At 43.9% G+C, this 12341-nt stretch overlaps 1 protein-coding gene across 1 annotated transcript; it reads left to right on the forward strand.

Moving 5' to 3' along the window:
- The first annotated feature begins 3825 nt into the window (after positions 1 to 3825).
- SOX11 (SRY-box transcription factor 11) lies at positions 3826 to 7192 on the forward strand. The gene has a single exon (XM_054023020.1). It carries the CDS (start codon positions 4280 to 4282, stop codon positions 5477 to 5479), a length of 1200 nt encoding a protein of 399 aa, XP_053878995.1. The 5' UTR covers positions 3826 to 4279; the 3' UTR covers positions 5480 to 7192.
- The last annotated feature ends 5149 nt before the right edge of the window (positions 7193 to 12341 follow it).

Consider the following 12341-nt stretch of genomic DNA (forward strand, 5'->3'; position numbering starts at 1 on the left):
ATAGTCTTCTTTAGGTTGCAATGACAGTGATAAAAAGAAGGACGTAATCTGACCTATTTTTCCCCTCCACTAGTTATAGTAGTAAAGCTTTTTCTTGTCTGATTTTGGACTGTTATTGCTATTTGATTACATTAACAGTTCTGGTAGTTAAAGGCCTGATCCTGCGATGTTTTCTAGATGGCACCCCAGTCATGAAAGGCCCTATATTTTTGGTTGGCTTCTTAGTTACATTTAGAACTAGTTGGAAATTTTGCATTGAAACAGTTTTCCGGACGAATTAAATCAAAAACTTTCATAGGAACATGCCAATTTCATTTTGATAAGGTCAAAATGTTCTGTTTTGACTTTATCATTTCGATTTTTATGTTATTATAAATTACAATACATGTTATCATTATATGGTATAGCATAAAAGTCAAAATAATAAAGTTGAAATGAAAAAAGTTGAATCTTACCAAAATGAGATGTTTTGATAAGGTCGAAAAAATATTTTGAAATATTGTATTTCACAAAATTTCTGAGATTTAAACTTTTCCCTCTGATTCAGAATGTGACCAAATCTCAGAATTTCCTACAGAATGGAATTCTATTTTTCAACCATCTCTACTCACGTTATTTATTTAAATTTAAAATAACAAAAAGAACATAAGAATAGACATAAGAATGGCCATATTGTGTCAGACCTATGGTCCATCAAGCTGAGTATCCGGTCTCCAAGAGTGGCCAGTACCAGAGTTTCACAGGAAGTGTACAGAACAGGGCAGTTGGAGTGATCCACCTCTGTCTTCTGGTAGTTAGAGGTTTACTGTCACCCCAAGCACGGGGTTACATCCCTGATCATCTTGGCTAACAGCCATTGATGGCCCTATCCTCTAAGAACTTATCCAGTTCTTTTTTTGAACCCAGTTATACTTTTGGCCTTCACAGTATCCCACAACAATTAGTTCCAAAGGTTAACTGTGTGCTGCATGAAAAAGTATTTCCTCATTTGTATTAAATCTGCGGCCTATTAATTGCATCATGTGGCTCCTGGTTTTTGTATTGTGGGAAAAGTTAAATAACATGTCACTAATCATCTTTTGCATACCATTCATGATTTTATAACCTTCCATTATAACTCCCCTTACTCGTCTCTTTTCTAAGCTTAACAGCCCCAATCTTTGTAGTCTCTCTTTTTATAGAAGCCATTCCATATTCTTGATCATCTTTGTTGCCCTTCTTGCAACCTTCCAGTTCCACTATATCTTTTTTTGAGATAGGGTGACCAAAACTGGACACGGGAGCACATGGATTTATACAGTGGTATTTCCGTATTTTCTCTCTTAATTTCTGTCCCTTTCCTGATAGTTCCTAACTTTCTGTTAGACTTTTTTTTACACTTCTCCAAGGTTCTAGGCACCCTGACATCATTAATAATAAGATTCCAGCAGCCAGTAGTCATCTCACAGGAACTCAACCAGCCAGACATCTATAGAGACTCCTTTCCACCCTTTCATCATTGTGGGAAGCATACCCTCATTCTCTCCAAAACCCCTATCAAACAGATGGCATTTGCAGTGGGCCCACATGGGCACTGAATTCAAGCTACTTCAGACCAGGCTGGGGAGAAACCAGAGTCTTGGAGCCTTCACAGAGAATGCCCAGCAACCTTCTCCCCCTCGTTTATAATGAGGGGAATGCTACTCAGGTTCCTCTGCTGACCACGGTGGTGAAAGTATTACACAGGAAAATAGGCAATCCTTCAGGTAGGCCAGGCTTTAAAGAGTCTGCTCCACCCTTTTAGGAACATCTATTTTAATATATCGTGTTAGTAAAAAAGGGAAACACCAGAGAAGGGGGTCGGCTTATGAACGGGTATAGAGAGGGGGACAGGTGGGACACAGCCTCTTTCCCCGCCCCCTCAACAGAGGGGGCAAGGAGAGGCAGCACAGCCAGCAGAGCCAGAAGGGAAGAGGCAGGGGACAGAGTCTCTCCGCTTCTGGCCACGCTGCTCTCCCCCCAGCCTCCGAAGCTGCTGCAGTTCTGGGGCTGGCAGGCTGCGGCCACATTGCTCCCCTGGCATCCTCCCCTGGCCCGTTGCAGGTAAGGTGGGAAGGGATGGGATGGGGAGAGTGTGGGTGTCCCGGGCTAGGGATGCGGGAGGGAGGGGTTACACAAGGAGGAGTCATGTGGGGAGGTCCCGGGTTGGGGTGGGATCATGTGGGGGGTGATCACAGGGGTTACTCCCCTAACCCCCAGCTTCTCCCCACAAAAAATTTCCCCACCAGTTGCTGTCCCAGCCCGCCAGGTTAAGCCGCTGGCAGGCCGGGACATTTTGTTTACTTAGGTTTACCTCCGTGCTTGCGGATGCTCAAGGTAAACAAACTGTATCGGCCCGCCAGCGGCTTATCCTGATGGGCCGGGAGCCAAAGTTTGCCGACCCCTGAATTATAGGGTCGGCTTATGAATGGGGCATACAAATTTTCCATTTTTACTTATCCATCTTGGGGGGGGGTCAGCTTATAAACAAACGGCTTATGATATAATTCATTATATTTTATGATAGGCTGACTTATACCACACAAATTTTCCTTTTTACCTCATACAATCCAGATGATAAACAATAACCATTATTATGGGTTAGATTGGTTCAGTAGGCACTGTCATGGAGAGCATGAAGCATTGTGCCTCAGAGACAACATTTCTCACATGGCCCCCTTTTTGTTATGGGGGCAGTAATTTGCAAGACTCGTTTTCCCTCCACTCTGTGCATCTGGCCAGTGCTTGGGGAAGGTGTAGGGTGGGGAGCTACTCAATTCCCTACAGGGAATATCTGGTGCTTAGACCTTCTTTTCTCCCCACCATCTGGAGCTAACACATAGATAGCCTTAACAGCACCATGAAATTGAAAGGGGGGAGGACTTGCTCCACTTAAACATGTTTTAAGTACCATCTATGCACCCTGATTTGTTAAGGGCGGATTTAAATCACCATGTGACACAGTGCCCTATTTACTCTGGCTTACTACCAGCCAGGGGGAAAAAAGGCTAATTATTGGCATTATGGTCTAGTCAAAATTAGGAAGTGAAAATAAATGATTCATGATAGGCAAAGTGCTGTTTTTATGCAATTAGATTGTTTAATGTATCCTATATTTTTCATTATTTTAAAAAAATGATCACAGGTGTGAGTAATGCCAGAGGTGGCCATGGGTCAATTTGTGCCTGTAAATGTCACAGCCACCAAATTTTGAAGTACAAAACATCACACATCTCAAATAGGTGTCATTGATATTAACTGATCAAAAGCAAAACCGTCAACTGTTTCTCCTGCTATTGGTTTAAAGAAAGGCAGATAGGGAACCATGAGTAAAGAAGTGATGCCTTGGCTGTGGGGGAGGTTTGGAGGAAGAGAATAAGAGAAAAAAGGGATAAAATAGACACTATGCAAACACAAGAATGAGAAATCAGCACTTTATCTTTAAACTGATTTCTTTGCCTTGCAAAAAAATAAATAGCTGCATGCTTTTGAAAAGCTTGTAGTGTTAAAGCGCCACCTTCAGTTACTTGGAAGCACAGAGAGCAGATGCCCAGAGGATGCACCTCAGTCCCTAGGACATGAGCTCACCCAGCCTGACTGCACTAGGCAATGGGAAATAATCGCACCAGATTCACATCCACTATCCCATACTCTCTAGCAAAACAAATTGCTGTGCTTTCTAATAGCCAGCCCAGGAGGAGATAGTGAAAGCATTAATACAACCCATCTTAAATGACCCATGCAAGTCATTTTTAATATATGTATATTAAGATTAAGCTCCCAGCCCAGCCTCTTCCAATTCCACACCTCCCCCACTAAAACGGTGCGAAAGGCGGGGGGCGCATGTGGGGGACTTAAATAAAGGCAGAGGGGAGGAGCCAGTGGGAGGAGCCCGAGTTACACGATTGGCTGGCTGGGGGAGTGATGTCACCCATATGAAACCCTGATAACTAGTTCGGAGAGGACCCGGCCGCAACTTTTGCAGAAGGGGGCGTGTGATCTAGTGAGAGCTCGGGGTCCGGGCGGCTGCTGCTGCTGCTGCAGGGGGGAGGGGAAAGAGCCGAGCCGAGCCGGAGAGAGTCCCAGTCCTGCTGGTGCCTGGTGCAAGGGGAGCAGTAGCGGCAGTGTGCGAGCGGGGAAGGAAAGGCGCAGAAGAGACCTTGCAACTCGCACGCTGGGCTTCACCTTGTGACTCCCGAAGGCTCGCGTGGCGGGGCAGGAAAAGGGCTGGCACACACAAAGAAATCGCTCCAAGCCCGGCATGGTGCAGCAAGCGGAAAGTACAGAGACTGAAAGCAACCTGCCTCGGGAGGCGATGGACACCGAAGAGGGCGAGTTTATGGCATGCAGCCCGGTCGCTTTGGATGAGAGCGACCCGGACTGGTGCAAAACGGCTTCAGGGCACATTAAGAGACCGATGAATGCGTTCATGGTGTGGTCTAAAATCGAGAGGAGAAAAATCATGGAGCAGTCCCCGGACATGCACAACGCGGAGATCTCCAAGCGCCTGGGCAAGCGGTGGAAAATGCTGAAGGACAGCGAGAAGATCCCCTTCATCCGGGAGGCAGAGAGACTGAGGCTCAAACACATGGCCGATTACCCCGACTACAAATACAGACCCAGGAAAAAGCCCAAAATGGACCCATCAGCCAAGCCCAGTGCCAGCCAGAGCCCGGAGAAAAATGCACCCACCAGCAGCAGCAGCAAAAGCGCCAAGAGCTCCAGTAAGAAATGTAGCAAGCTGAAGTCCTCCTCCTCCTCTCCCGCCAAGCCCGGGGCTAAAGCCACCCACCCCGGGGACTACGCGGGGGAGGACTATGTCTACGGTACCCTGAAAGTGAGTAGCAAAACCGTCAAGTGCGTCTTCATGGACGAGGATGATGATGAGGAGGAGGAGGAGGACGAGCTGCAGCTCAGGATCAAGCAAGAGGCGGAGGAGGAGGAGGACGAGGAAGACGAGCAGCAGCAGCAGAGGCGATATAATGTAGCCAAAGTCCCGGCCAGTCCCACCTTGAGCTCTTCGGCAGAGTCCACCGAGGGGGCCAGCCTGTACGAAGAGGTGAGGGGCAGCGCAGCCTCGCACGGCAGCAGCGGCAGCAATAGACTGTACTACAACTTCAAGAACATCACCAAGCAGAGCACCCAGCAGCAGCCCAGCCTGTCCCCGGCTTCCTCCAGGTCCATCTCCACCTCCTCCTCCAGCAGCGAAGAGACGGACGACCTGATGTTCGACTTGAGCTTGAATTTCTCCCAGCACCCTCACGCCGCCTCGGAGCTGGGGGTGAGCTCTGCTTCGGGGAACCTGTCTCTGTCCCTGGTGGATAAAGATTTGGATTCGTTCAGCGAGGGCAGCTTGGGCTCTCACTTCGAGTTCCCCGATTACTGCACCCCGGAGCTGAGCGAAATGATTGCAGGGGACTGGCTGGAAGCGAACTTTTCCGACTTGGTCTTCACTTACTGAGCCGCGGGAAGGCGTGTCGCTGATGAGAACAACCGTGCAGAGAAATCGGAAAGGAAAGATGATGCTGGTGATGATGTGATGGAAGTGGTGGAGTAAAAAAATGATATAATAAAATGTCTTTTCTTTTTTAAAAAAAAGCCTCAAAGTTAGTTCCAAACCGAGCCCGGAGTTATGTTTTTTTTTTTTTTTTTTTTAATTTGGTGATCGCAACAACAACAAAAAGGCATGGGGGACTGGGGGAAAAATGATTCAGAAGTCGATGTTCGAAGCTTGTCGGTCTGTGATTGAAGTCTGGAAGATGGTCTGCAAAGAAGTCTTTTGGCAGCACAACTGTTACTCAAGGGGGTTTGTGGATTTTTTTTTTTCCCGTGAGAGATCTTAAAAGAACTGTTCTGATTTTTTTCTGAAAGGGACCATTGCAACTTTTTTTGGAGGGAGAAAACTGATGTCTTCTATGCATCCGATTCTTAACAAAGCTGCAGGGAGCTTGAAAAAATGCAGACTGTACAAACGCTTACAAAAAGAAAATAAAAACTGTGAACTGACTTAAGATCAGAGTTTACTTTTCAGATCAAATTGTCTATGGTTTTACAAATGTGATTTCTACTTGCCAACTTTTTTTTTGTAGCTTGTTCCCTTATACCTCCTTGATTGAATACCAGACAGCCTAGACCTCAGTACAAAAAGGTATTGAAACATTTTTGATACATAACAGACCTCAGTCTTTTTTAAAAATTAATATATTTTCAGGCGTATTTTTGTACAGTGAAAAGGGAACATTCTTGCTGTGTTTTTTCAGTAAGACTTTTCAGGCACTTCTTCCCTTTTATTTTTTTTTCTTTTCTGTTTTTAGCATGCAAGTTTGTTGGTACGTTACGTCCTGGTTTTAAAAGGATTAAAATTTTAAAAATAATCCTTGCATCTAAAGGCCTTGTGGTTTAAAACAAAAAAAGAAACTTTTTTGTACAGCTATAGTTCAGATTTGTTCAATATTTGTAGGTAAAGATTTATTGAAAATGGTGATATAGACCTCAGAGCTGTTATCTTAGTTTAAAAGATTGTATATGTACTGTACTATAGTAGGACTTTATGTATCTCATACGCTGTGATATGTGGATGGGGCCCCAGATGGAAGGTATGAAACTGGATTCTCGATTTTTAGCAAAAAAAGGCACATAGTTAAAAAAAAGTTTCTCATTTTGTGCAATATAATCTAAAGTACAGACCATCTGCATATTTTGTAGCAAATGATGGCAAAAGCAGACTTGTGCACTGTCAACATCATTGCCTTTTTTTTATGCTGAAAGTCTGTATCTTGACAATTTTAATAAATCAGCTGGAACTGATAGAAACTCGTATCGCTATTAGTGTCTGTAGAAGTAACGCTGGCGATGCCCTGGACCCACGCCCCACCTGCGGAGCTGTAGGCGGCTGTGTCTGCATGTAGCGGGGGGGAGAGGGAAGAATGTTAGACAGCTTTTTATTCCACAAACGTGTGAAATCGCTGATTTTACCCCCACCCCGCCCCCCAATCCGGCTTTCAGCGCCCTGGTAGCCTAGAAGGGGAGACCCCGGGAGCCCACAGAAAGATGGCGGAGAGGGTCTCGGAGAACGTGATTCCAGGCACGCTTTAGTGCTAGGTTCTTTGCCCGTTTACCTGCCTTCTGTCATTGCTGCATCTCCCCTCGGCGAAGTGGGGGGATCGCAGCTGAGTGTGGCTAGCGGAGGGGCCCTTTACTGGGGGGGGGGGGGGATTCTACTCCTCTCCCCATCTCCGAGTGGGGCGGGGGTAGGGACACCTTTCAGGCCGAGATCCGTGCGCGTAGGAGGCGGGGATGGCTCTGGCTCCCTCCCCCCAAGTAGCGGGGCTCGGCCCTCCAGAGGGCAGCGTCGGGGGCCTGTGCTAGCTAGCTCCCTGCTCGGCCTGGCGGGGTCTCCCTCAGGATCTCGGAGAGGGGGCTGCGCTGGCTCCCGGGTCCCTTCCACGTGGGCTGTGCTGTGCTGTGCGGCGGGTTAGGCTGGCTGTGCGCGGAGGGGGTGTGTCCGGCCATGTGCGGCTAGCGAAGGCTGGCGGCGGCGTTGGGCGCGCTGGTTATTTTTAGCAGTTTCTCCCCCCGGCCCTCAGTCAGTCTTAAACGGGGAAACTGGGAGAAGGAATCGGGGTGCAGCGGCGGGGAGGGACCGGAGAGCGGCTGGCTCCCCCGGGGCGGGGCGCGCCAGCTTCCCCGCCCTTTTCCACTCCCCACACGCCGGCCGGGGCAGCACGGTGCTGGGCTGGAGGCTGCTTTCCGCCTCCCCGTGCATCCCTTCCGGAGGGGCAGGCGAGGCAGCAGCGGGTACGGGGCTTCCAAGCTGGGGAGGCCGGCCGCAGCCGGGGGACCCTGCTCAGGAGGGGGCGGGGGCTCCAAGTTTGCCGCAGGGGCGGAGGTGCGGCCAGCTTTGATCTCTGCCCTGTCGCTTCTGTGCAGAGCTTCCCTCCCTGCCCGAGCCTGGCGCGCACCGGCGCCGCTGGCCCCGAGCTCGCGGAGCCGGAGCGCTCTGCCCCCAGCCCGCCCTGCCTCCCTTCTCTTTCAGCGGCCTGGGCGAGCCCGTAGCTACTGATGTCCTGCCCAGAGGGTGCTGCCGCCCTTCTCAGCAGTGCCACGGAGCTAACCTCCGCCCCGCCGGCAGCTGGAGAACCCAGGGGATCTGCTCCAATTCCCTCTTCTTTGCAGTTGCCTTTGCCTGTCTGAGAGCTGGGGCGTGGGAAGGGCGGATGTGAGCGGCTGCTGCAGATGAACAGACTTTGTAAAATGTGCATTTTTTCCCCCTTAGGAGCCGTCAGATTTCAGTTTTACATTTTGAAAGAACTGCTGATGGCAATAAACAGACTCAAGGTGGAAGTGTGTTTCTCAAGAAGTTTACTTTTTATCTGATAGGCATTGGTCGATCCTTTATCTTTATCCACTAATAAATGATCCAGCTGTTTACAAGGACAATTCACTGTGCTGGTAATTTTGGTGGCAACCACTGCTACAGGCTTTCAGATTTGCTGAAAATGAAAATCCTGCATACATTTTTGTAAGGCATAATAAAACACAACATTTAAACCTGCATGCATGTTATGTTTAATCAAAGACAACTCTTAGGCATTTAAGTGGTGAGATAGCTACTTTAGGTTAGTTACATAATCTGGTAGTTAAATGATTCATATAATCTGATCTCTTTCTCATAATAATAATTTAAAAAACTTACGATTCTAAATAAAAGCTGTTTGGCCTAAATTCTTGCTATCAGAAAAGAGATGCAGTGTATCTGGGAACCTAAATTTATGTCTTGCATTGTGATAATTCTTTATGGAAAAAAAACCTGTTTTAAAACAAACAAATACAACACACAAAATATCCTTGGCAATGGATAGTCCTCAATAAAACAGAGTTTCTTGAATTTTCATTTTTTTTGGTCTCAAATGATTAGTATGTTCTCTATATAATTACTTAGCAATTAGATTGAAAACAAATGACATTTATCTCTTCTAAGGCAAAAAAAAAAAAAAAAAAGGAACTAAAGTGCTCTACAGCCTAGCCATTAGCTGTCCTACTGTTGAAAACCAGTTTATGTTCATGGGATAGGGTGATCGCATTAGATGATCATATTCCAATCTTTTAAAACTGAGCCAAAATTCTCTTAGCAATTCTTCAAGCTATCATGAGAGGGTGTGGACAATTTCTTCCACTCCCTTCTTTCTGATATGCATCCTTGTTTATTGAAATGATAGGCAGTGTAATTGAACATTTGTGTTTTGCAAATGTTCAGTGAGTTATGTATTAATGATGGTCAAATCTAAGGTGGATTCAGTTTGTAATAAAGTCTATGTTTCAGCTCACAAAAAATCTTGATGTATTTTTGGAGGGAATTTTTAAAATTATTACGAAGTATTAATCAAGGATAACTAATATGAAATATCTAAGTATAGAGCAGTCAGGCAGATTTTAAAGAGCAACAGGTCTAGTTTAGTCAAAGGAAAAAAACACCCTGCCAAGAGAGTCTTGGAAGAGCTTTTGGAAGGGGACTACAACAATATGTAAAATTAATATTTTGAGTGATGATGCAATGAACAGGGGGACAATACATATTTTTTTCCCCAAAAGTTTGACTTTTCATCCATTTGAGAGCTTAACTTTGCATATTGCCCAAGGAAAATGAATGAATATTCTAATTAAGCCACGACACTTTTAGGGCCAGAACTTGCTCCTTGTTGAAATCAATGCCTGAACTCCCACTCACTTCAATGTGAGTAAGAGCAGTCTGACAGTCAATAAAGATCACATCAGCTAGGTTATCCTCATATTTTACGTGTGGGGTATTTCTGGTCAAATTGAATAACCCTATTCCCAGTTTTTCCTTTTAAGTATGCGTATGAATTCTTGTTGACTACCCTCTTGGAGAAATCATTATGTTCCAGGCTTAGTGTCTCCCATTTACTTTCTTATTGCTGCCCCTGTTTTCATTTGGTCTCTGTATAGTACTTTTCTATGTGTAAGCAGATTTAGGGGCACAAAAGAAGAAACTCAGCTTTTTCCAATTGGAAAAAAAACAATTTTATTTACAACACTTAGGATCTCACTTAAATATAAATATAAGATGTAGAAAAGGGTGGTGGTATTTTTCAGATTTTGAAAATGAATGTTTTTGGAAAGATAACTTCAATTGACATTTTCCCTTTTGGTTGCTTTCTTCTGTTTAGTCTCTCAACTATAAAAGTACTAACTGTAAATTGTTTAAAAGGACAATATTTTTCAAATTTAACAGGAAGACATATTCAAAATGCCTTTTAAATGTCTTGTAGTCTAAAGTGTAGGCATCCACATCCACCCAGGGTAAGCTTCCCCAAAGATAGAGTCTACTGAATGTGGTTTGCATCTGTGTGTCCTGTTTCTTCGTTCACACAAGTGTAAATCAAGTGCAACTCTATAGTTATTCTAGTGTGAAACTCTTGTGAGGTTGAATCAGGGCCATATAGTTTCAAGCTATTTGATACTCCATTACAGTTCATTCCTTTTCTCTCTACCCTTGCCACATCTTCATATTGATGCCCTGGTATGTGCTTAAACCTGCACTTCTTAACAAAAATTCTCATTGAGCTTAATGAGAGATTTTTGCTTCAAGAAGGATATGCAGAATTGGGCTCCAATTCTTCCTGTTTTTTTGGAAAACTTAGTTCTCTTTCTAAATTCCCCTTAATCTTCACTTATGATAATGACCAGAAAGAAACTCTCTATAATGAGTTGCCTTACATTTCAACTATACAATTTTATTCCTTCAATTTCTCTTTTTTCCCAAATTTCAGGCTGTGATTTTTAAAATTTATTATTTTTTTACACACTACCTGTATCAATTAACTGCCTAATTAGTTTTATCTTCTCTACATGGATGCAGTGAATTTGTAAGAGAATTTCACAAGCAAGTAGTTTTTTAGTGAGTTTAAAGTAAATAGAGTTTTAAAGACCTATTTTTATATTCAATATAAAGCACAAATGTGCAGAAAGTGTAGAATGACTTACAAAAAAGGGAAACAAAATTTGTATTGTTTCATGTATAAAAAGTAATACCTTCGTTGGGTAGAGTTTCTCTTAGGAAACCCAATACTTATGCCAGTGCAAAGATAGGAATATTTTAAAAACTCTTAGAAGATTATGATTGACAGTAGTTTCAAAGCAATGACTTCTATATATAAAAGTAAACCCCTAAAGCAATATGGATAAGAAGGGGTGAGTGGTTTTCAATGATGAACAAACAACCTGGAAATGTGAGAATGGCTGTTCCAGTGCTTATTATTTAATCAAACTTTTTTGTGCTTAGCTATTACATGTGGATTTTCTGTGAAGTGAAATCTTGCAGAATGAATGAACATGAGAAAATCAAGCTACTAAGATTTGTGAACCTCCAGAAATTAAGATTGGTTTGATTATCATGGAATTACATTATAGTAACATTCACCTCACAGAAAATCAAGACACAGTGATTTACCATCTGAAGAAATTTGATCAAATAATAAATACTATTCCAGGAGCTCCTATTATCACAATTTGATTTTGTTTCCATCTTCCTGCGTATCTCCAAAGCCAAGTTGCCTCAACTCCTGGGTATACCAGGGAGAAGAGTTATATGCCATTGTTAGCTCATTTGCAATTTCTATCTGGTTTTGCTCTTGTACATATGTTGGAATTTTGGAGTCTCTACATAAATGCTGTGATACTTTTTTTTTTTTTTTTTTGGCAGGGGTGGGAGGCTGTTTTAAAATGGAGGCCTGTTTTTCCAATGTGGGACATTTGATGGTTACAACATTTCAAAGATGTTGCATGATGGCCACAGGTGGGGAAAATTGAATGTTTTAGAGCCGTTTTTCAGCATGACACTTTTAAAATATGTAATTTCAAAGCCTTTTCAAAGGCCACATTAAATTCATTTTCATAGACACTCCAGGTCTGGGGGGGAAAGCTGAAAAGTACTTTTGTTTAGAAGTCTGAGTGATGGTGGGGGGGGGAAACCTTTTCTTAAGGTTTTGCATGCCAGTGCACGGCCTATTGCTATGAGATAGAAAGAAGAGAGTAAGGCTGCTTGAGGCAATGCACTGGAGGACAAAGTGTTTTCTAGCACTAGAAAAAGAAAATGCATGGCAAAGTTTTGTCTTCTAGTAGACTATATAGCATGCAGAGTTTAGTATGTGTCAAAACAGTGTATGACATTGCTGTATCAAAGTTGTAAAATTAAGCATTATTTATTGAAAACTATGTATTTTTTTTGTAAAAACCTGATCATTTAGAGGATTAATATCAGTGACTTTGTGCTAGTGCTACAATCTTAACCAGCTTCTTTACTA

This window comes from Malaclemys terrapin, chromosome 3, assembly GCF_027887155.1.
Source record: "Malaclemys terrapin pileata isolate rMalTer1 chromosome 3, rMalTer1.hap1, whole genome shotgun sequence".
Classification (NCBI taxonomy): Eukaryota; Metazoa; Chordata; order Testudines; family Emydidae; genus Malaclemys; species Malaclemys terrapin.

What these genes read in the sequence shown, in the direction of transcription:
- SOX11 (XM_054023020.1), top strand. Translation starts at nt 4,280, where the DNA reads ATGGTGCAGCAAGCGGAAAGTACAGAGACTGAAAGCAACCTGCCTCGG.